The 21,253-nt window shown below is 47.0% G+C and overlaps 1 protein-coding gene and 1 pseudogene across 4 annotated transcripts in view; both read right to left on the bottom strand.

Annotated features, from left to right (window-relative positions):
• Positions 1 to 6,211: 6,211 nt before the first annotated feature.
• LOC105483065 (myosin light chain 4) overlaps positions 6,212 to 21,253 on the bottom strand; it is a 35,140-nt gene continuing 20,098 nt past the window's right edge. For all 4 annotated transcript variants that reach the window (XM_011743653.2, XM_011743649.2, XM_011743648.3 and 1 more), the window contains 7 exons: positions 20,679 to 20,841; positions 16,383 to 16,410; positions 9,842 to 9,991; positions 8,063 to 8,236; positions 7,460 to 7,537; positions 6,860 to 6,903; positions 6,212 to 6,409 (listed from right to left, as the gene is read on the bottom strand). In XM_011743653.2, the coding sequence (XP_011741955.2) occupies positions 6,875 to 6,903; positions 7,460 to 7,537; positions 8,063 to 8,236; positions 9,842 to 9,991; positions 16,383 to 16,410; positions 20,679 to 20,807 (588 nt within the window). In that variant the 5' untranslated portion in view covers positions 20,808 to 20,841 and the 3' untranslated portion in view covers positions 6,212 to 6,409; positions 6,860 to 6,874. The remainder of the gene's footprint in view (positions 6,410 to 6,859; positions 6,904 to 7,459; positions 7,538 to 8,062; positions 8,237 to 9,841; positions 9,992 to 16,382; positions 16,411 to 20,678; positions 20,842 to 21,253) is intronic.
• LOC112426943 (small nucleolar RNA U13) lies at positions 9,156 to 9,275 on the bottom strand (annotated as a pseudogene).

Below are 21,253 nucleotides of genomic sequence, written 5' to 3'. Positions count from 1 at the left end.
CACCTCCAGCCCCCTCCACCAACACAGTGTTCCCTAAAAGCCCTGGTCAACGGAGTTTGTGTAGGATGCCAAACGCGTGATGACATTCTGCTAACCGTGGCCCTCAGGTGATTACACTCTACTAGAAGTCTGCAGGGCCTCCTGAAGCTCTACAGTTCCAATCTGGCTACTGTGTTAGGGAGACTAAATTGTGACCGTCACTAATTAATACAGATGGGAAAATCTCTAGGGAAGGGGTGAGCCTGACTTGCATCTGCAAGGGTGGGAATAACGTGGATGAGCAGAATGGGGCACATATCAGGAGAGAGGAACAAGATGAATCAAGAGGTCGTGGGGTAAGGAGAGAGGAGGAGAGGGAAGCAGCATTGGGGAGCTAACAGGAAGAAAGGTCAACTGGCTTCAGCCAGTGGTGCCTCTAGCAAATTTGGGGCAAATAAAGGAAGGTCTTAGAAATTAGATAGAAAGGTTTGGAAATGACCCAGTAGGGGATAGGCGCTCTTTTAAGTCCTAATTGGGGAAGAAAATTGATTAAAATGGTGTTTTAGAAAAATTAATATGCCATGCTACCATCTTTTTTTCTTGTTTCTTTTTCTCACCACCCCCTCCCCCCCACTACCAGCCCCACCCCTGAGACAGAGTCTTGCTCTGTCACACAGGCTGGAGTGCAGTGGTGCCATCTCAGCTCACTGCAACCTCTGCCTCCCAGGTTTAAGCAATTCTCCTGCCTCAGCCTCCCAAGTAGCTGGGATTACAGGCACCCACCACCGCACCTGGCTAATCTGTGTATTTTTAGTAGAGACGGGGTTTCACCATGTTTGTCAGGCTGGTGTCCAACTCCTACCCTTGTGATCCACCTGCTTCGGCCTCCCAAAGTGCCGGGCCACCGCACCCGGCCTTATTTTTTTTTAAGATGGAGTCTCACTCTGTTGTCCAGGCTGGAGTCCAGTGGTGTGATCTCAGTTCACTGCAACCTCTACATCCCCGGTTCAAGTGATTCTCCTGCCTCAGCCTCCTGAGTAGCTGGGATTACAGGCATCCAACACCACGCCCAGCTAATTTTTGTATTTTTAGTAGAAACAGGGTTTCACCATTTGGCCAAGCTGGTCTTGAACTCCTGACCTCCGGTGATCTGCCCACATTGGCCTCCCAAAGTGTTGGGATTACAGGCGTGAGCCACTGTGCCTGGCCCATGCTACCATCTTTAACTGGAGAGGGGAAACTAGAAAAATCGTGAGTCGAGTTTGTTGTTATTATTCTTCCTATATATTTTTAAATTAATAAATTTAAATTAATAAATATTTTTAATTAACAAATACATAAACTCCTAAACCGCTATGAGAGAATGATAGAAGTGCTTAGCACAGTGCCAGCACATAGTAGGTACTCAGTAAGTTGATGATGCTCTTTATTATCATCTCTCTGAAATTCACCTTTGACATCAGGGGACCGCATATGATGATCATCTTAGCTCTAGTGACTGCTTTGTTCATTTTCTCTCTGCGGGGTAGTAGAGGCTCTGGCCTCTGTCAGGGGCCTGTGGCAGTGGATAGGGAGGAGACTTAGAGAAGGCCCCTGAATACCATCTCTCCCTCTGCTCCTTTCCCACCTCCCTCCTGAAGGTCACTGGCTGTTCGTTCCTCTGACGGTGGGAAATTCCCATGAAGATATCCATTCTCTCTGACAACTTTCTGGGCAACTTTCTCCCCAGCATCTGTCCACGGGGAGCAGAGAGCCTGGCCTTTAGGGAACACACAGCCATACTCTCTTTCCAGAGAAGGAGCTTCCCTGTGTCCCCTCATGTGTCATCATCCCCTCAGGATGGTGCCGTTGCTGGCTGCAGGCCAGAGCCCCCAGAGCTGGGACACCTTTCCCTTCCTCCTTCTGGCCCACTTACTCACACTCATCCTGCCTGAGATGCCGCCTTCTCAGGCCCTCATTCAGGAACCCCTCAGGGTGGTGGAAGGGCCCCCAGTAGGCTCAGTCCTATTTCCATAAACTGCAGTTGACCCATGAACAACGTGGAGGTTGGGGGGCACCAACCCACGTGCAATCCAAAATGTGCATATAACTTTTGATTCCCCAAAAACTTAACTATGAATGGCCTACTGCTGACTGGAAGCCTTACCAAAAACATAAACAGTCAATTAACATATTTTGTGTGTGTGTGTATATATATATATATTATAGACTGCATTCTTTAATAAAGTAAGTTGGAGAAAAGAAAATGTTAAGAAAATCATAAGGAAAAGAAAATATATTTACTACTAAGTAGAAGTGGATAATTTTCAAGGCCTTCATCTTCCTCATCTTCACATCGAGTAGGCTAAGGAGGAGGAAGGGTTGGTCTTGCGGTCCCAGGGTGGCAGAGGTGGAAGAGGAGGTGAAGGTGAAAGGAGACACAGAAAGGACAGGCACACTCAGTGTACATTTTATTGAAAAATATCTGTATATAAATGGATCCACACAGTTCAAGCCCATGCTGTTCAAGGGTCAACTGTACATGGTCTGGATCTGGTAGGAAATAGTGGAAGTCAGTCTAGTTGAAGAAAATCGTGAACTTTATTTAGTCACTTTTTATGCATACCTCTTCCCAGGAGGGGCAAGTGCCGAACCTTTGTTATGGGCCGGGCAAGGTACGGGGTTGGGGAAAGGATGACTAGGACAAGAGTCTCTTCTGTCTTCAGATAAACAAGCCCAACACCATGGAGGTAGCGAATAAGTTGGTTCCCAAGGAGGTTTGTCAAGTAGAAAATGCTTTCTGGCCAGGTGCGGTGGCTCACACCTGTAATCCCAGCACTTGGGGAGGCCAAGGCGGGTGGATCACCTGAGGTCAGGAGTTTGAGACCAGCCTGGCCAACATGGTGAAACCCCATCTCCGCTAAAAATACAAAAAATTAGCCAGGTGTGGTGGCGCGTGCCTGTAATCCCAGCTACTCCGGAGGCTGAGGCAGAAGAACCGCTTGAACTGGGAGGCAGAGGTTGCAGTGAGCCAAGATCGTGCCACTGCACTCCAGCCTGGGTCACAGAGTGAGACTCCATTTCAAAAAAAGAGAAAAAAGAAAAGAAATGAAATGAAAATGCTTCCTGAATTATTCCCTCAGTGGAAGTGATGGCTGAGCCGGAGCAGCGTCTTAGACCATGTGTAGAGGTCACACACTGAGATGCCATACGATAAAAGAACTTGGGTCCCTGAGGACCCACGTAGAGCATGCCAGCTGTGCCAGCCATGGACTGCCAATCTCCGGATTGCAATGGGAGGAAGAAACGCACTTCCATGTCTCTTAAGCCGCTGTGTTTTGGTCTCCATACGCACAGCCAAATATAATCTTAATTAATACTGTGTTCAATAAATGTCAGCTGATGTTGTCACATGATTATAACTAATGTCTGTCTTCTCACTAGACTGAAAGCTTCATGAGGATAAGGGCCATGTCTGTGTGGTTCAGTATATTCCCAAGGCTCATGCCAGTGCCATGTGCACAGCAGGTACCCAGTGGGCATCTGTTGAATTAGTGAGTGAGCCATGACCTCTGTTCATGCTCTTCTTCTCCCTGGGCCTAAGCACCAACCTTGGGGCACCTTTTCCTTTAAGGTCTCACTGAAAGCCCTTCTCCCAGAGAAAATACTTGTAATGCTTCACTTCCTTCCGGTTCCTCCTTTTATTGGTTCCTTAAAACTTACACTATATGTTACATAGATGGAGTTATCCCTATGCTATTTGGGGATCATTCTCTGTTTATCCCTGGTTACTTATGTGCTTGCTTAAGTGAACAGTAACCTACTTTGGGCAAGGAAACCACTTTCAGTTTTCAAATCACTGGGAACCTTAACTCCAGTTCTTCACAAATGAATACAGTGGGTAATAAATACTTGCTGAAGAAAGAAAGAAGACAGGGAGGAGGGTGAGGATCAAAAAACTACCTATCAGGTACTATGTGTTTTACCTGAGTGGTGAAATAATCTGTACAACAAACCCCTGAGACATGCAATTTACCTGTGTAACAAACCTGCACAGGTACCCCTGAGCCTAAAATAAATGTTAAAAAAGAAGGAAAAGAAGGGAAGGAGGAAAACCTGACAAGGTCCCAGTGCTAAGGAGAATGTTGGCATCTCAAGTTGGGGGTGTGATTTAAAGAAAAGAAGCAGAAAGTGAGGTCAATAAGAGCCGTCTGAGAGGTAGGGACAAGGAAGAGAGTCCTAGGAGCCAAGCTTGGAAAACATTTCAAAGGCAGGTTGAAAATGGTGTGTTGAAAATTGAGAAAAAGTAGAATTCAAGGGACCTTGTCAACATTAGCTGTGACCTTGATCAAGTCACTTCACCTTTAAGGATCTGTTTTCCTGATTTCGACACTTAGGAAGTCTGACTAATCAGTGAACAGCCTCTGCTCCAAGGAGCCCAATTAGAGGCTCCAAGAAGCCTGAACCCAGCCCTCTCCTCCTCAGCCAAAGAAGCTGTGTTCTTCAGCTTCATGCACTGACTTCCTTATAAAATTTAGTCTGAACAAAAGGCTATGGGGCTAAACCGAAGTTTGAGAACCACTGGATTCAATGAACTCCTCAGCTGTATGAAGATCCCTGATTTTGAGATTCAACCAGTCACTCCCAAAGCTGAAACCCTTCCTCAAAGAAAATCTGGGAAACGAAGGGCATATACATAGATCTTGGCCTTGTCTCCCCAGCCAGACTGTAAATTCTAAGAAGGGCAAACTTGGGCTTGTGGTGCTCAGCTTCCCATGACAGGCAGGCAGCCTTGGCTGAATTCATAGATGTTCCACAGAGTTCTGTGGCTGGATGCTTGACAGTTACGCAATAGAAAGGCCATGGGAAGGATTTATTTCACCTTGGGGAGTTCTCGGGGATGTAGGGACTCCCTTTCTGGGATGACTGGATGACTGGACCCCTGTGCTACCATTTAAATATTTCTACTCATATACGTGTGTCTTTAACTTCATCACATCATCTTGCTTCTTCTTCCCAATTGCTGGTTTTCAGGTGTCTCCTTTTCCCACATGCCTCTACCCACTCCCTTTCCCTCTCAGCCTGAGGTTCATGACCTCTGACCCTGACTCTTTCCAAGGCATTGAGCTGGAATCCTGTGTCTGGAGTCAATGAGATGTCCAGAACAGGCAGGACTGAACCAAGTACCGGGAACTTTGCACTCAGAGGAAGAGGCACCTAAAAAAGCAAGGATCAAACCAAAGCGTGGTCCATCTATACAATGGGATATGATTCCGCCTTAAAAAAGGAACATGGGGACATTGTGCTAAGTGAAATAAGCCAGCCACAAAAGACAAACACTGTCTGATTTCACTTATCTAGAGAGGTCAAATTCATAGAAATGGAAAGTAGAATGCTGATTGCCAGGGGCTGGGGGAAGGAGGGAATGGGGAGTAGTTTAATGAGTACGGAGTTTCTGCTGGTGGAAATGAAAAGGTTCTGGAGATTGATTACTGATATGGTTTAGCTGTGTCCCCACTTAAATCTCATCTTGAATTCCCACGTGTTGTGGGAGGGACCCAGTAGGAGGTAACTGAATCATGGGGTCAGGTTTTTCCCATGCTGTTCTCACGATAGTGAATAAGTCTACAAGATCTGATGGTTTTTAAAACAGGAATTTCCCTGCACAAGCTCTCTTTGCCTGCTGCCATCCGTGTAAGGTGTGCCTTTGCTCCTCCTTGCCTTCCACCATGATTGTGAGGCCTCCCCAGCCATGTGGAACTGTAAGTCCAATAAACCTCTTTTTCTTCCCAGTTTCAGGTATGTCTTTATCAGCAGCATGAAGAGAGACTAATACCACTACATGACAATGTGAATATAGCTTACTTGACTGAATTGTATGCTTAAAAATGGTTAAGAAGGTAAATTTTATATTATGTGTATTTTACAACAATTTTTGTTTAAAAGCAGCAACAGCAAGAACCACAGGAGGAGTCCCTGCCTCAGCCTGGCCTCTCTCTGCCTGCCACCTGGAGGTGTGATAAGGTAGAGGGTGAGCCAGAAGGGAATGAAACTCCTCCAGGTGACAACTCCTCAAACTGCTGGCCTTCCAGAGCTTACTCTCCTGAGTCTGACCCCAATATCTCTAGATCCACAGGCTTTTGTCCTTGTCTCCTAGCTCCCAGATGCTACTCATTTCTCTGAGCACACATGAGACCGCAGGTGACATTATCACACACACACCACAAACCAACTCAATCTGTTAATTAGTTTTATAAAAAACAAACAAAACAGAGACTGGTCATAATCCCAGAGCCCAGCCTGACCGTATTGGAGCAGTTTATTAACAGGGAGGGTCTGTAAGGTCCTTGGGGCAGTGGCATGGTGATAAGTCGAGGACTCCATCTCAGCTCAACCATCCGGGGCCTCTCTCTAACTCACCCTGGTATGGCTAAGGCCAAGGGCCAGGCACCTGAAAGAAAGTGCTAGGTGGAAAGGGCATTTCAGCCTCCTATACCCAGCCCCTTACCACACCCAGGGGGATCACAGGGAGAACCTAGGGAAAGAAGTGAGGAAGAACAGGGTCAAGAGCACAGGCCAGGGACTCTCTCTTCCACTTGGGATCTGGTTTTCTCACTCCCAGGAGCCTGTACAGGAGACCTCAGGCCTGAGGGAAGGGCATTGCCTTGAGAGATCCTGGGAGAGGCAAGAGGATGTGACTGACAGGGTCAAGACAGGGAGAACAGGCAAAGGCAGGCAGGAGACAGGAGATGGTGAGTGAGCAGGGCTGTCCTCACGTCCTGATCCCAAGTGGTTTCCTCTTACGGGGTCAGGGCTGGGGCAGACGCCTTCTAGGGCATGTGGTGGTATTCTTAAGGCCCTAAGTGATCCCAGAAGGGACCGGGGGGGAGGCTGCACTCACCTGGAAGACTCTGCTTCACCCCGACATGATGTGCTTGACAAAGGCTAGGAAAGAAATGAAAATCAGTTGCCGTGTGGCTCAGCACCTCTAGGCCCATAAACCACTTGTCCCTTCTCCACACTGCCTGACTTCCAACCCTCCCACTCTCCTTTCTCCAGACTGTGTAGTTCCTGCTCTTATTTGGGGGTTGGTGGGGAGAAGGTGGAAGAAGGGCAAACATTTAAACTCTGCTCTGTGCCCACTCTCTGTGCTCATTCTCAACACAAATGGAATGAACTACATTATCGCTATGAATCCCCACAGCCTTGAGAAAGGTGCCAGCATCACCCCTATCCCTCAGATGGGAAAACTGAGGCTCAGAGAAAATAAGTGACTTAATCGAGTCCACCAGCTAATATATCACAGAGCTAGCTGCAAAATCCATGCTTCCACCATTACACTAGGAGGTTCACTCACAAGATGGAAAAGAACAACATCCAATAGGGGGTCTACCAAAGCCCACATCAGACACACACTCCCCAGTTCCTGGGCCTACCCCACCCAAGCTGTTCCCACGCTACCATCCCTGGCTGCCCTGGGAAGCAAGGCGTGGCTTAATACCTTCATAATTGATGCAGCCATTGGCATCCTCTTGCCCAGCTAACAGCTGCTCCACTTCAGCCTCAGTCATCTTCTCTCCTGCAATGGGTTTGGGAGGTGGTGCGCTCTTAATTACAGATGGCAAAGGAGGAACTGGCAATACCCAAATACCCCCATAAGTCTGAAGGTTCAAGACTGCCTGGATCTGGGAAGTGGTTCAAACCAAGCCTCCCCCAAATGCTTTGAAGGGTGGGGTCAAGGGTCTTAAGGTCTTGCCTAGTCTCCGAAGCCTCCCCCTTTGCCTTACAGCTGCCAGGGCCTCAGTGTTTCAGGCAAAGACAAGGAAAGAAGCCCTGAGTCCCACCTCTCAGGCCTCAGCAGTAACCCCTGCTCTGCCAACCTGCTCTCCCCTCCTCTCCCAAACCCTGGTACCTGCTGAGCAAACCGAACTGGGGATGGTTGTTCTTGCAGAGCCCAGGGAAGCAGGGCCTGGATCAGGTCATTATCCTCAGGATGCAAAGACCCTTGTATACCACCCCCCAACCCAACCAGTATATGTCACCTTGGCACCTCCCACCCCTCCATTCCTCCCACTTGGTCTCCATCTCTGCCCAGCTGGCATACCCAGGGTGGCAAGGACGTGCCGAAGCTCGGCACCCATGACCGTGCCATTGCTCTCCTTGTCAAAGACACGCAGGCCCTCCACAAAGTCCTCATAGGTGCCCTGCTCCTTGTTGCGGGAGATGTGCTGCAGGATGGGCAAGAACGTCTCAAAGTCCAGCATCTTGACATTCATCTCTTTAGGCAGGCAGGGTAGAGAAAGAGAAAGCAACGTGAGCTGGTGCTCAGGGAAGCAGAGGGTCAAGAGGGGGCCTCACCCCAAGTCTGGCAGCACCCAGGGCTCGGGCTACAGCTACTTCTGGGTGGCACACCCATTAGTGCTCCTGGAGGACACAGAGCTGCCCATCCAAGCAAGGCAGGGGACTGGGGGCTGGGGAGACAGTCTCAGGGGCCTTCTTTTCTCAGTGAAAGGAGTAGGGTGGAAGGAAAAAGGAGCCCTCCACCCAGACCTCTGAGCACCAGGTGGCCAACCAGGTGAAGGAGCTGAGGGTGGCAGCAGCAGGATGTGAGGGGCCCGAAGTGCCACGCAGCCCGGGCCTCACACTCAGTTTAGACCCTTGACATGTGACAGACCTATAATCACAGGGGCAAACAGACAGGACTGAAAAAAGAAATGTTTGCACCACTCTGCATGGGGTCCCATCACTAGAGCTTGAAGCTACTCTGAATCAATAAGTTTTATAAATTCGCAGTTCTCTTGTGAACAGCACACTTCTCCCACATGGTAGTGCGTTAAAAAGCTTTAATTTAATAGAGGCAAACTATTTTTAAATACCACAAATGTGGGCATTTCTTTCTTTTATAAGCACCCAGGACTTGCTTCTGACTTCTGAGACACAAGCTCCTAGCCCTCTGGTCCTTTCCTGCCCACATCCTTCACCCCCGCGGTTATCTTCAGCCAGAGGAGAAGGGGAAAGGGCCAGAACCAAGGGATGGAGGGGGGAACCAATATGGGACCCAGGAAGCCTCCAGAGATGGCCCGCCCTTGCTGAGAGGCTCACCCCACCCCAAATCCCATGCCAACACCACTGAGGAGAAGCATGTGTGTGTGTTTTAGAGCAGCTGTTAACTTGACTAGCACACATGACAGATGACATTACAAATGGGACACACGCCCTTGCACCTCTTTTCATCTGCCGTAACAAGGACTGACGGAGGCACAGCTCACACATGAGTATGAACACTCAACGGTCGCACTTATGAGCTACAAAAGAATCGTTTGCACCACTTTCTAAACACTCACTCACCAAAACCTATTGAAGTGCAAATGAATGCAAGAGGCAGCATGTAGAGCTAAGAATCTTGAAGCTGCTCTAATTCATATCAAACAATTTGTAAAAGTCAGTACTCTAACCATTATTAGAAACAAATGATTTGTAATACAGCTCACGATGGCCACCACAGGATACTGGGTGCTGTGACAGATGCCTCTCCTGAGAGCTCCTGGGCTGGGGAGTGAGAACCATCAGTTACCAGATTTCCAGATTCCCACCCAGCCTTCCTCAGACACTGAGGCAACAGAATGTAGCTCCTGCCCCGCAGGAGCTCCCAACCTCGTGAGGGAAACAAGCCCAGGCTACCTTCCTCCAGGGTCACTTAAGTACGAGACGTCTAGAAAAATTCTCAAAGTGGGACTAGGGTAAGCTGGGTAGGGGAGGCTGGTCCTGAGGGGCTAAAGCGGGAGAAGAGAGAGCCCAGATGGCAGAGAAAATCTGGACAAGGAGGGAGCCCAGGGACTGCAAGTTGGACCCTGGGAGAGGTCTGCCATGCAGACGCACTGACCTTCAGGCTTGGGCTTGCCCAGCACGCGCAGCACCTCGGCGTTGGTAGGGTTCTGACCCAGGGCCCGCAGTACATCCCCACACTGGCCGTAGGTGATCTTCATCTCTCCAGTTGGGGTCCGATCAAACAATGAAAAGGCCTCTTTGAACTCTGTGAAGAGAAGACCCAGCCATACCCCCCAATCCCCATTGAAGGTGGTGGCTGGTGGCCAATCAGCCTCCACCAAGCTGAATAGTAGGTGCGTGTGGTTGTTAAAATATTCCAATATTTCTCTTTGTCCATTAGCCTAGGCCCTCCCTCGAACCCGTCCCCATCTCATCTTCTGCCAAACCAAGAGGCAGCCTGGTGCCTCCACGACCCATTCTAGGGCTGGGCCTGGGGTCTCTTCTATTGCTTCATTGTTATAAAATTCGAATGTTGGGAGGCTGCAGCACGAGAATCGCTTGAGCTCGGGAGGCAGAGGTTGCAGTGAGCCGAGATAGCACCACTGCAATCCAGCCTGGATGACAGAGTGAGACTCCATCTCAAAAAAAAAAAAAAAAAAAATTCAAATGTCTCCCTGGTTTCCACCCCTCCCACCCACACATCCTGCTCTGGTGTAGGTGAGGTTCCTGACTGCTGAAATGACAGACAAGTGAAAATAGCACTGGCCCGGAACTGAGGATTCCTAAATTCTCATCTTGGCTCTGCCTCAGAGTGCAGGATAAGCCGGGCTGGGTCTCAGCTTCCTGTGCACACAAAGGGAGTGACAACTCCACCCCACTCCCTGGGCCTGTCACTGTGAGAGCGAAGGGAGGTCGCAGTGTGTGGAAGCATTTTACAAAGTGATAAGACCGCTGGAAAGTCAGCTATTATCAGTACTGCCTGTTCCAGGCTGAAAGGCGGCTCCCAGGCCTGATGAGGCAGTTGTCAGACCACCCCAGCTCTGCCATCCACTCGCATACAGCCTGGGGCAAACTATTAACCTCTGTGGGCCCTCGTTTTCTTAGCTCTAAGTGGAGATACAGTGATCACTTGAGCGGGTTGCAGGTGGGATCACAAAGCACGCCGAGCAATGTCCAGCATATGGTAAGGGAATCGACAAATGGTGGTTACAACTGTTTCCCAGTTCTGTTTCCTACTTACCAGCCCAGAACCATAGGGACTGGACTCCTTGAAGGCAGCAGGGCAAATATCCCTGCAGCAAGACCAAAGGAAGGCACTCCTGGTCCCTTTTTCAAAGAACCTTAACTCTTCATTGATTTGTTTTTGTTTTGTTTTTGTTTTTGTTTGAGACAGAGTCTCGCTCTGTCACCCAGGCTGGAGTGCAGTGGTGTGATCTCGGTTAACTGCAACCTCCACCTCCCAGATTCAAGCAATTCCTGTGCCTCAGCCTCCTGAGTAGCTGGGATTACAGGCGCCCACCACCACCACCACACCTGGCTAATTTTTGTACTTTAGCAGAGACTGGGTTTCACCATGTTGGCCAGGCTGGTCTCAAATTCCTGGCCTCAAGTGATCCATCTGCCTTGGCCTCTCAAGTGCTGGGATGATAGGTGTGAGTCACCACACCTAGGCCCAATTCTTCATTGATTGGGATTCAACCAGTTCATTAGTGGAGGTAATTTGGCCTGGGAGGGGCATTGAAGTTACCTTATGCTACCCACAAAGAAGTGGTTTACTAAGCAGATTAACAGTATAAGCCAAAAAAGAATTCATGAACTACTTAGGGAAAAAAGCCAGTTTTAATCCTTTCCAAGTACTTCTTTCTCTAGAGGCTGCATATGGATTATTTACAAATCATTCCACATATCACAGAAGATTCCCCGGACCTTAACTTTCAACTCTTTCTTAGGCTTTATATGAATTTAAAAGACATAAAACCACATTTCCTTCATATTACTGAATAATTGAGTTCAAATTTCATTCCCATTGCTTACTTGACTTTGGTCAAATAAATATTTAACCTCTAAAAACCTCTTATATAAATGGTACCTACATCATAGGTTTCTTTTTAGTTAGTTTTTTTTTTTTTTTGAGATGGAGTTTCACTCTTGTTGCCCATGCTGGAGTGCAATGGCATGATCTCGGCTTACCACAACCTCTGCCTCCCAGATTCAAGCAATTCTCCTGCCTCAGCCTCCCAAGTAGCTGGGATTACAGGCATGCGCCACCATGCCAGGGTAATTTTGTATTTTTAGTAGAGATGGCGGTTTCTCCATGTTGGTCAGGTTGGTCTCGAACTCCCGACCTCAGGTGATCCGTGCACATCGGCCTCCCAAAGTGCTGGGATTACAGGTGTGAGTCACCACGCCTGGCTATCATAGGTTTCTTAAATTACATTCAAATTAATATAATAATGTATGTAAATATACTATGTGTATAAATACAATAATATATGTAAAAAATTTTAACACAATGTCCAGCACATAGTAAATGCATAAACAGTGCGTCTAGTATTATCTTACTGAGTTTAATCCTAATTTGGATCACTTAACTGTGTGATCTTGGCCAAATCATTTAACCTCACTGAACCTTGGTTTCCTCCTTTGTAAAAAGGAAATAACACCTACCTCATAGCCTTGTTATAAGGATTTAATATTTTTATTTATTTTTTTGTTTTTATTTTTATTTTTTTGGAGACAAAGTCTTGCTCTGTCACCCGGGCTGGAGTGCAGTGGCACAATCTCAGCTTACTGCAACCTCCACCTCCCAGGTTCAAGCAATTGTCCTGCCTCAGCCTCCCTAGTAGCTGGGATTACAGGTGCGTGCCACCACGCCCAACTAATTTTTTATACTCTTGGTAGAGATGGGGTTTCACCATGTTGGCCAGGCTGGTCTCGAACTCATGACCTCAAGTGATCCACCTGCTTCAGCCTCCCAAAGTGCTGAGATTACAGGTGTGAGCCACTGCACCTGGCCAGGATTTAATCTTTTTTACTTTTAAAACAATTAGCATGGTGTCTGGCACAAATTCAGTGCTCAATAAATACATATTTGTTAGTTGAATCTGAAGTCAGACTTTTTGATCTCCTAGTTCATTCAGAAGAGTGAGGTCAAGTTTAACAAAAGAGGAAGTCTCATCAAAAGAAAATGTAATGATGTGCCTGGCACAATGGTTCACGCCTGTAATCCCAGTACTTTGGGAGGCCGAAGTGGGAGGATCACCTGAGGTTAGGAGTTCGAGACCAGCCTGATGAACACGGAGAAACCCCATCTATACTAAAAATACAAAATTAGCTGGGCCTGGTGATGCATACCTGTAATCCCAGCTACTCGGGAGGCTGAAGCAGGAGCATCACTTGAAGCCGGGAGGCAGAGTTTGCAGTGAGCAGAGATCACACCATTGCACTCCAGCCTGGGCAACAAGAGCAAAATTCTGTCTCAAAAAAAAAAAAAAAAAAAAAAAAGATGTAATGATGCTTAATAAGAGGGTGAAACCTGAAGAGGAGGGTAATAAGAACAATGACCTATGATTTGAGCACTTACCATGAACCAGGCCCTGAGCAAATAATTTTGCATAGAACACTCTATTAATCTTTATGAGAAAACCTTATGCTATCGGTATTATTATCCTCATTTAAAAGCCAATGTAGATATGACTTATGATCAACTATTAAGGAAACCAAGGAAATGATGGGGAGGAAGGAGGAAGAGGAGGACACCTGCTTGTTATAACTGCTGATGCTCCAACCTATCGCCTGGCCTGCTGGGAAGTCTGGTATGCACATAAAAAAAATCAAACACTGATGTTTAGGACTACAACTAGAAAAAAAAAAAAAAAAGCCAGTGTGATTTTCAGGTATTAGAGGTGATGTTCAAGGGTCCAGAAGAGACCTTTCCTCAATACTCTGCAGAAGTGTAGTCACCTGCTTACTACAGCAGTGACTCCCCTCTCTAAAAGAATACAGAAATCTGGAGAGGGATGAGAAGGAAGTCAAGGGTTAGAAGCTAATTCCTATGAGGAAAAAAAAAAAAAAAAAAAAAAAGCACAAAAGAAACTGGGAGACCAGGCACAGTGACTTAATGCCTATAATCGCAGCACTGTGGGACGCCAGAGGATTGCTTGAGGCCAGGCAATTGTTGGAGCCTAGTCTGGGCAACATAGCAAGACCCCCATCTCTACAAAACATAAAAACAATGGTACATGCCTGTAGTACTAGCTACTCAGGAGACTGGGGTGAAAAGATTGCTTAAAACCAGGAATTCAAGGTTACAATGAGCTATGATAGCACCATTGCACTCCAGCCTAGGTGACCCAGCAAGACCTTGTCTCAAAATAAAATGATAGCATAAAATAAAATGAAATAAAATAAAATAAAATAAAATAAATTGGGGCATGTCACCTAGAGAATATAAACCTTAGGAGGGATTTGAAAACTATCTCCAAATAGATGGAGGATATCTAGAGGATGCTGAATGGACTAGAATGTCTGAATTGAAACCCAAATACCCTCACTTTGTAGATAAGAAAATTAAGATTTAAAGAAGTGAAATGGCCAATAGTGGAAGAATTAGGGCTAATACGAAAGTCTCCTAATTCCACATTATGTTCTTTCCACCATAACATGAGAAAACCATTATCATCTTCACCAAAAAACAAATGAAAAGATCGCTGGGGTAAAATTAAAGGAAAAACAATTCTGATTCAAGAGAAGGAAAAATGTCTTCAAGGTCGGAGGGATAAAAGATCAGAATGAGTTACCCCCTCCCCATCAGCCCTGAAAAGACACAACCATCTGTTGCAGTTGGCCATTTGGGAAGTTAAAATTTTAAATCATTAGTTGATTTTCCAGTCCTCACTAGTATCCTTATGTTTCTATATCCACGTAAGTACATATTTAACTAAAATGCATTGAAATTAATACTGACTGCAATTAAGTGAGTATCCACTGAGTATTATGAAAACAGAGTCAGGCTCAATTCACTAGTTTCAAAAGGCATATGCCAGCTCTCACACTGTATTTGTGGGTAAACCGGTGTCACTTTTTTGGAAAGCAACCTGGCAATAACCATTATAATTTAAAATGCACCATCCTTTAAACCACTGCTAGGAAGGCCACCTGGGAAAAGAAAGCTGATATCCTCCAACCGGAAACATCTGAAAGCCTATCAATATAGTCCTGATTAAATTAAAAGGTTACACCTATGTGTGAGAGTCTATATACTTGTTTAAAAGAATGAAGTAGAACTGTTCGTGTGGCTGGGCGTGGTGGCTCACACCTGTAATCCCAGCACTTTTGGGAGGCCAAGGCGGGCAGATCATGAGGTGAGGAGATCGAGACCATCCTGGCTAACACGGTGAAACCCCGTCTCTACTAAATATACAAAAAAAATTAGCCGGGCGTGGTGGCGGGCGCCTGCAGTCCCAGCTCCTCGGGAGGCTGAGGCAGGAGAATGGTATGAACCTGGGAGGTGGAGGTTGCAGTGAGCGGAGATCATGCCACTGCATTCCAGCCTGGGCGACAGAGTGAGACTCTGTCTAAAAAAAAAAAAAGAACTGTTTGTGTTAATTGTGAAAAGATATCCAAATACTGTATATTACTAAATCCAAGTATATATTTAATAAAAGGTGGTCAGTGTGTATCACATGGCTTGATTTGTATAAACTGTATACACTCATCATACATACACACAAGCTTGTGTATCATTATATATTTTTCTGAAAGGATACATAAACACCTGTCCACAGTGGTTGTCTTTGGGAGAGGAATCAGCATGGAAAAAAAGGATTTTTATTTTTTATTATTTACTTTTAAGTAATATGTGTGTGTGTGTTTGCTTTTTTGTTTTACCATGTGCAAATATTAATTTGATTTTTAAAAGAGAACATGTGCTTAAAATGAGGGGGCTGGATTAGGTGACTGTTCAAGGTCCTCCAATTCCTATAATTTTATGTCCTGGAGGCATTCGGTGGGGGATATACTGCAATGACAGTGAGTCCTGCTTTACAGCTGGGGGACATGGAGCATCACGTGATAAAACATTTCATTGGCCCTGCCACCATTAGTGGGTTAGCATCTTGGCAGACTTCATGGTGGCAGGAGAGGAAGCTGGTAAACTAAGGAGGGCTTTCCAATAATGGGAACAGAAATGAGGGCTTCCAAATATCTTAGATAGATCTTTGGAGTGGAGGAAAAAAGGCACTAACTTTTGTTAAGCATCTGCTGTGCTCCAAGCAGTCTGGCGGGGCAGTTGAGAAAACAGATCTGGAATCAGATTGCCTGAGTTTGAACCTGAGCTCTACTGCTGACCGCCATGTGAGACTGGGCAAGTCACCCCATCTCTATGTGTCTCCGTTTTATCACTTGTACATGGGGGAGGTAACAATTGCTACCTCATGGTGTTGTTATGAGAATTAAAGGAGTGAATCCACATAAAGTGCCTAGGACTGTGCCTGACACATGGTAAATGCTCAATACAGGTTTGCTATGACGATGATAGTGATTACTATTACCATGAGGACAACAACTACTCCTCCTCCTCTTCCTCCTCCTCCTTCTTCTCCTCGTCCTCCAGGAAAATGCAATAGAGACGGAGAGGTGGGGTTGTCCATACTTACCTTCAATCTGGTCAGCAGTGAAGTCTATCTGCAGGGAGGGAAATAGAAGTGAGGGCTTGGATTGCTAAAAGCAATTGTAAAGGTCCCCAAAGGGAAGCAGAAGCAGAAGTGGCTTCCAATACAGTCTGGCCACCTCCAGCAGGCCACTGATAAGCAAGGAAGGAGACTTGTGCTAAGGGTAAAACACAAGTCTCCTGCTGAATGAGACACAACTGACAGGCTATAAAATACAGTCAGCCCTCCTCCCCAGCTTCAACCAACTCCGGATTGAAAATATTCAGAAAACAGTAAATAATCACATGACAATAAAATATAGTACAAAAAATATATAACATAACGATCACATAGTATTTACATTGTACTAAGTATTATAAGTAACCCAGAGAGGATTTAAATTATACAGGAGGCTGTGTGTAGATTATATGCAAACTTTACATAGGAGGCTTGAGCATCCTCAGATTTTGGTATCCGTGGGGGTCCTGGAACCAATCCCCTACAGAGAACGAAGGACAACTGTAATGCAGACTCCAAAGTTCTCTCAATACCACTTATTAAGTGATGGTTCCAGGTAAGAGGGAAAGGGAAAGAAAAATTCCCTAGATAATTGTAGAACCTACACGGACTCCCTATTGCAATGCCTTTGGGTCAAAGGTAAATTCTCCATCCTAGCCACCCACAAACTGCCCTCCCTGTTGCCCCTTCAATCTCTTCCTAGTCCATAGTCCTCTGACAAGCTGCACTTCTGCCCTCTTTGGGCACCACCACTCCCCACCCTTTGACTCCTCTTTCTATCTGATTCTGATTTTAAATCCACTCCCTTCGATGAAGGCTTCCCACACCCCATCCCACTCCAGCCCCTCCTTCCGCACATGTCCCTAGTTAAGTACAATTTATAAGAGGCCATTGTTTTGTACTGAGCTCCTACACTAGGCCCAATAGACCAAACCAAAATAGATTCACTCATACTGAAGTTCCATATCACCAAGCTGAAACTAAGTTGTTGATCTGATTCTCCAAGAAATCAGGAAAGTGAGAGATAATAGCCAGATCCCCAAACAGGACCGTTTCAGCCAGCGTGATAAGAAAGTGCCATCTGCTTTAACGTTTACAAGAAAAGTAACTTTGCAATGACCAATCTGCATTTTGCTCTTCATTTCTGCTTGCCTCTGCCCTTCTCTGTCTATAATACCACCTCCTCTGCTCGGCTCGTTGTTACCAGATTCTAGACTCAAACATCAAAGCCAATTCAGATCTTAAAACTAAATGTGTTGTAATTTTGCCTTCTGACACACTCTTAGGCACTCTGGGACAGCAAGAGTAATTAGCATGGGCCCTCCACGCTTCCTAATTGTTTCCAGTCATGCCTTTATGTGCACTCTGTCTCCTTGAAGCCACTGTTCCCTCAGGCAAGGATTCTTGTTATTGTTCACTGAAATGCTTAGTATATAGTAGGCACTGAAAAAGTATTTGTTGCAGGAAGTAATACATTTTGGACTTCCCCCTCATAATGCATAATAATTTAATGCTGAGTACAGAAGAGGAGAGTGAATGACAATGGCCAAGCGTAAGTCATCATTTTATTTTATTTTATTTTTTATTCTTATTTTTTGAGATGGAGTTTCACACTTGTCACCCAGGCTGGAGTGCCATGGTGCAATCCTGGCTCACTGCCACCTCTGCCTCCCAGGTTCAAGCAATTCTCCTGCCTCAGTAGCTGGGATTACAGGCGCCCACCACAACGCCCAGCTAATTTTTGTATTTTTAGTAGAGACAGGGTTTCACCACGTTGGCCAGGCTGGCCTCGAACTCCTCACCTCACGTGATCCACCTGCCTCCACCTCCCAAAGTGCTGAGATTACAGGCATGACCCACCGCACCCAGCCCAAGTCATCATTTTGATTTAAGATCTTGTATGTTACCTCTTGGTCCTTATGCACCCCACCCACCCCACCCCATCCCATCCCATCCCCTCTCCACTGGTGGTGCTTCCAATCCTGGAGCCTCTTCTTCAAGTGCCATCATTCCTAGTACTAATTCTGCTGCTGCTTGTGCTGTGCCCATCCCATCTCCTCATCTCCAAGAACTGACCTCCATTCATGAGGACCCAGAGGTGGCAGCCATGAGCTGGGGATGGGTTGGGGCAGTGGAGAGTTAACCGGGTTGGAAAAAAAACTAGCTGTGGCCAGGAATAGACTTTGCCAAAAGTGGGGGGTGGTCAGAAAGTTAAAGGAACCCCCTAGATGGGCTGAAGGATGCTCTGCATTCACTCTCTGAGGAAAGGCACAGTTTGCCTTACTTTGCAATGCTTTAAGTACCAGGAATAAACATGTAAGAGCAATTAATGTAAAAACATAAAATCTCAATAGATGTGGTCATAACTACACACATTGGGCTTAAGTTTGCTTGTGTTCTATCTTCGAATCTTTTTTATAATTTATTTATTTATTTGTAGAGACGAGGATCTTGCCATGTTGCCCGGGCTGGACTCAAATGCCTGGCCTCAAATGACCCTCCCGCCTCGGCCTCCCAAAGGGTTGGGATTATAAACACAAGTCACCTCACCTGGCTTCTGCTCTATCTTGGAGGAAAGAACCTTCTAATCAAAGGAACTGGGTAAGTATAACACAATAATAGGGAAAATGGCTCTCATAAAGATACCTATTTTTTTTTTTCTACTTCAAAGCAACTTCAACAACCCCCAACAACGCCCACGAAGATGCAGACATGGAAAAGAGGATTGCAACCAGGGGTGCAATTTCTCATGGGTGAGAAATTGAGAGAGGAGAGTGAATGAAAGAAGTGACAGGCCAAGGGAAGGACACCAGTTGGATGCCACTAGGCAGCTGTTGCCCAGACACCAGGGACCAGGCCTGGCAACCCACCCAAAGGCACAGTGCTTTATGGGAACAAATCAGAAATGAAGGCGAGGAGGGATCTTGAAGGGGGAAATAGCTTTTCCTGCCAGGCTCAGCTTGTAGAGGGAGTGATGTATGACCTAGAAAACCTGCAGGTGTTTTCAGGGTCCTACAGGAGCCTCAGTTTCCCCAGAGTGAGCCATAACCAAGTTCAGAAATGGGGCAATTGCCTCCATCTCTTGGCTAAGCAGTTCCACCTTAACTCCTGCCCCTTGTGGGGACTGGGTCTTTGGCATAATAATTGTAGGGTTATCCCGGCTGTGGGTATGAGAGGAATTCTCAGAGGGCAGGGAGGTCATACAACTAGAGCTCTGGGTTTTAATTTCCCTGCCTGCTTGTCACGGAACCTGGTCCTGTGCTCTTATTTTGACCTGATACCTCACCACCCCCAGCCCTGTCCTGAGGCTGAGATCCCTGGGGGCTCAGCACTCCCAACCTGTTATTAATAGCTCTTCATACCAGTAGCCACTTGACCTCTTCCATTCTGGTGCCAAGGCTTAAAACTGCTCCTCTCCAGAGGTCTCTGGCCCCCTCTCTCTTCAGCCCGCCCCTCTCCCACCAGTTCCATTCCTTCAGCAGCTGGGCCAGAGAGCTGGGAGGTCTAACATGACTGAGTCAGCAGGCAGGGCCCACACCAGCTCCAGGGAGAGGAATGTTTTGTGTGAGGAGAGCAGGGTGGGGCAAAGGAACCAGGCCCAGCTTCCTGATCCAGTCGGAGAGAGGGTCTCAGCCCCGGTTGGGCCAGTCCTCTGCCTGCTACAGATAGGAACCCAGGCTAAGGCCACAGAAGGAAAGGCCTGTCTGGGTAAGGAAAGAGAAGACAGGAATCCAAGCTCCTCTTACCTTAACCACAACCTCCTTCCCACCCTGCCCTCACCTGCCATAAGAGTGTTTGTGAGTGAAGCCTTTCCCAAACTGCCGTGAACAGGGAGGATATTCCCTCACTGTTTATATCACTTACTCCAAGTTACACTGGCAGCTCCCCTGTGTCTGTTCTCCATAAAGATATCCCACTACCTCCTAGGAAAAGGCTAGTCTCTTTTACTTTGCTATGGTGGTCCTCACAATGCCTTATAAAAGGGTGGATGAATGGTTGGTTGTATCTCTCTCCATTCCCAACTAGCTGCACAAATCTAGGGTAGCAGGACAGGGCTCCCTCAAAGCAGCACCTCATTCTTGATGGAAAAGGTTTATGACCCTATCTCCCCCTCATCAATCAACCCCAACACCCACTCCACTGCCCCATGGGACTGCGGTCTGGGTCATGGACACCCTAGTCCTCATCCCAGTCCGCCCCACATAAAGTAGATCTCTAAGCTCCAGAGCAAAAGGACTCTGCATGTCATCCCCACCTCTATCCCAATGGCTGAGCCTCACTTACCTTTACACTCTTGGGGTCAAAGGCAGGTTCCCTGGGAGCCTCAGGAGCTGGGGCAGGGGCTGGTGCAGGGGCTGGAGCTGGAGCTGGCTTGGCCACCTCCTTCTTAGGCTCAGGCTTCTTGGGAGCCATGTTGTCTTGTTGGGATCTTCGGCAGAGGAGTGATCTAAGAAGAAACCAAGAGACGTGGCGTCTGGGAGATGAGATAGGAGCCTGGGCCGCCTCCCTTCCCTTTTATCCTGGGCAGGAGCCCCCACAGAGGGGCTGGGTGAGAGCAAGAGCAACTGCTGCTGACTATAAAAGGAAGAAACGCCAGCAGGGTACAGCTGACAACTGTGTATTGTCACCAGGTTTGGGGCCACCAGCCCCCTCCCCTTCACGCCACACCTCTCTCTTCACCTCTAGGACAGGCTGATCCCTTCCTGCCAATTGGTGGAAACCCACAAGGACCAGGGAAACAGACCTTCTCAAATATGCCAGAGCAGCCGGAGAGATGAGCTGACTTGAGCAGTTGATAACCCTCACACAAAGCCCAGGGGAGGGTGAGGCTTTTTTTAGCCCCTCCTGAGCAGAGGCAG

Source organism: Macaca nemestrina, chromosome 17 (genome assembly GCF_043159975.1).
Source record: "Macaca nemestrina isolate mMacNem1 chromosome 17, mMacNem.hap1, whole genome shotgun sequence".
NCBI lineage: Eukaryota > Metazoa > Chordata > Mammalia > Primates > Cercopithecidae > Macaca > Macaca nemestrina.
Note: the sequence above shows the minus strand (reverse complement) of the source record. Positions and strands in the feature narration are given on the sequence as shown.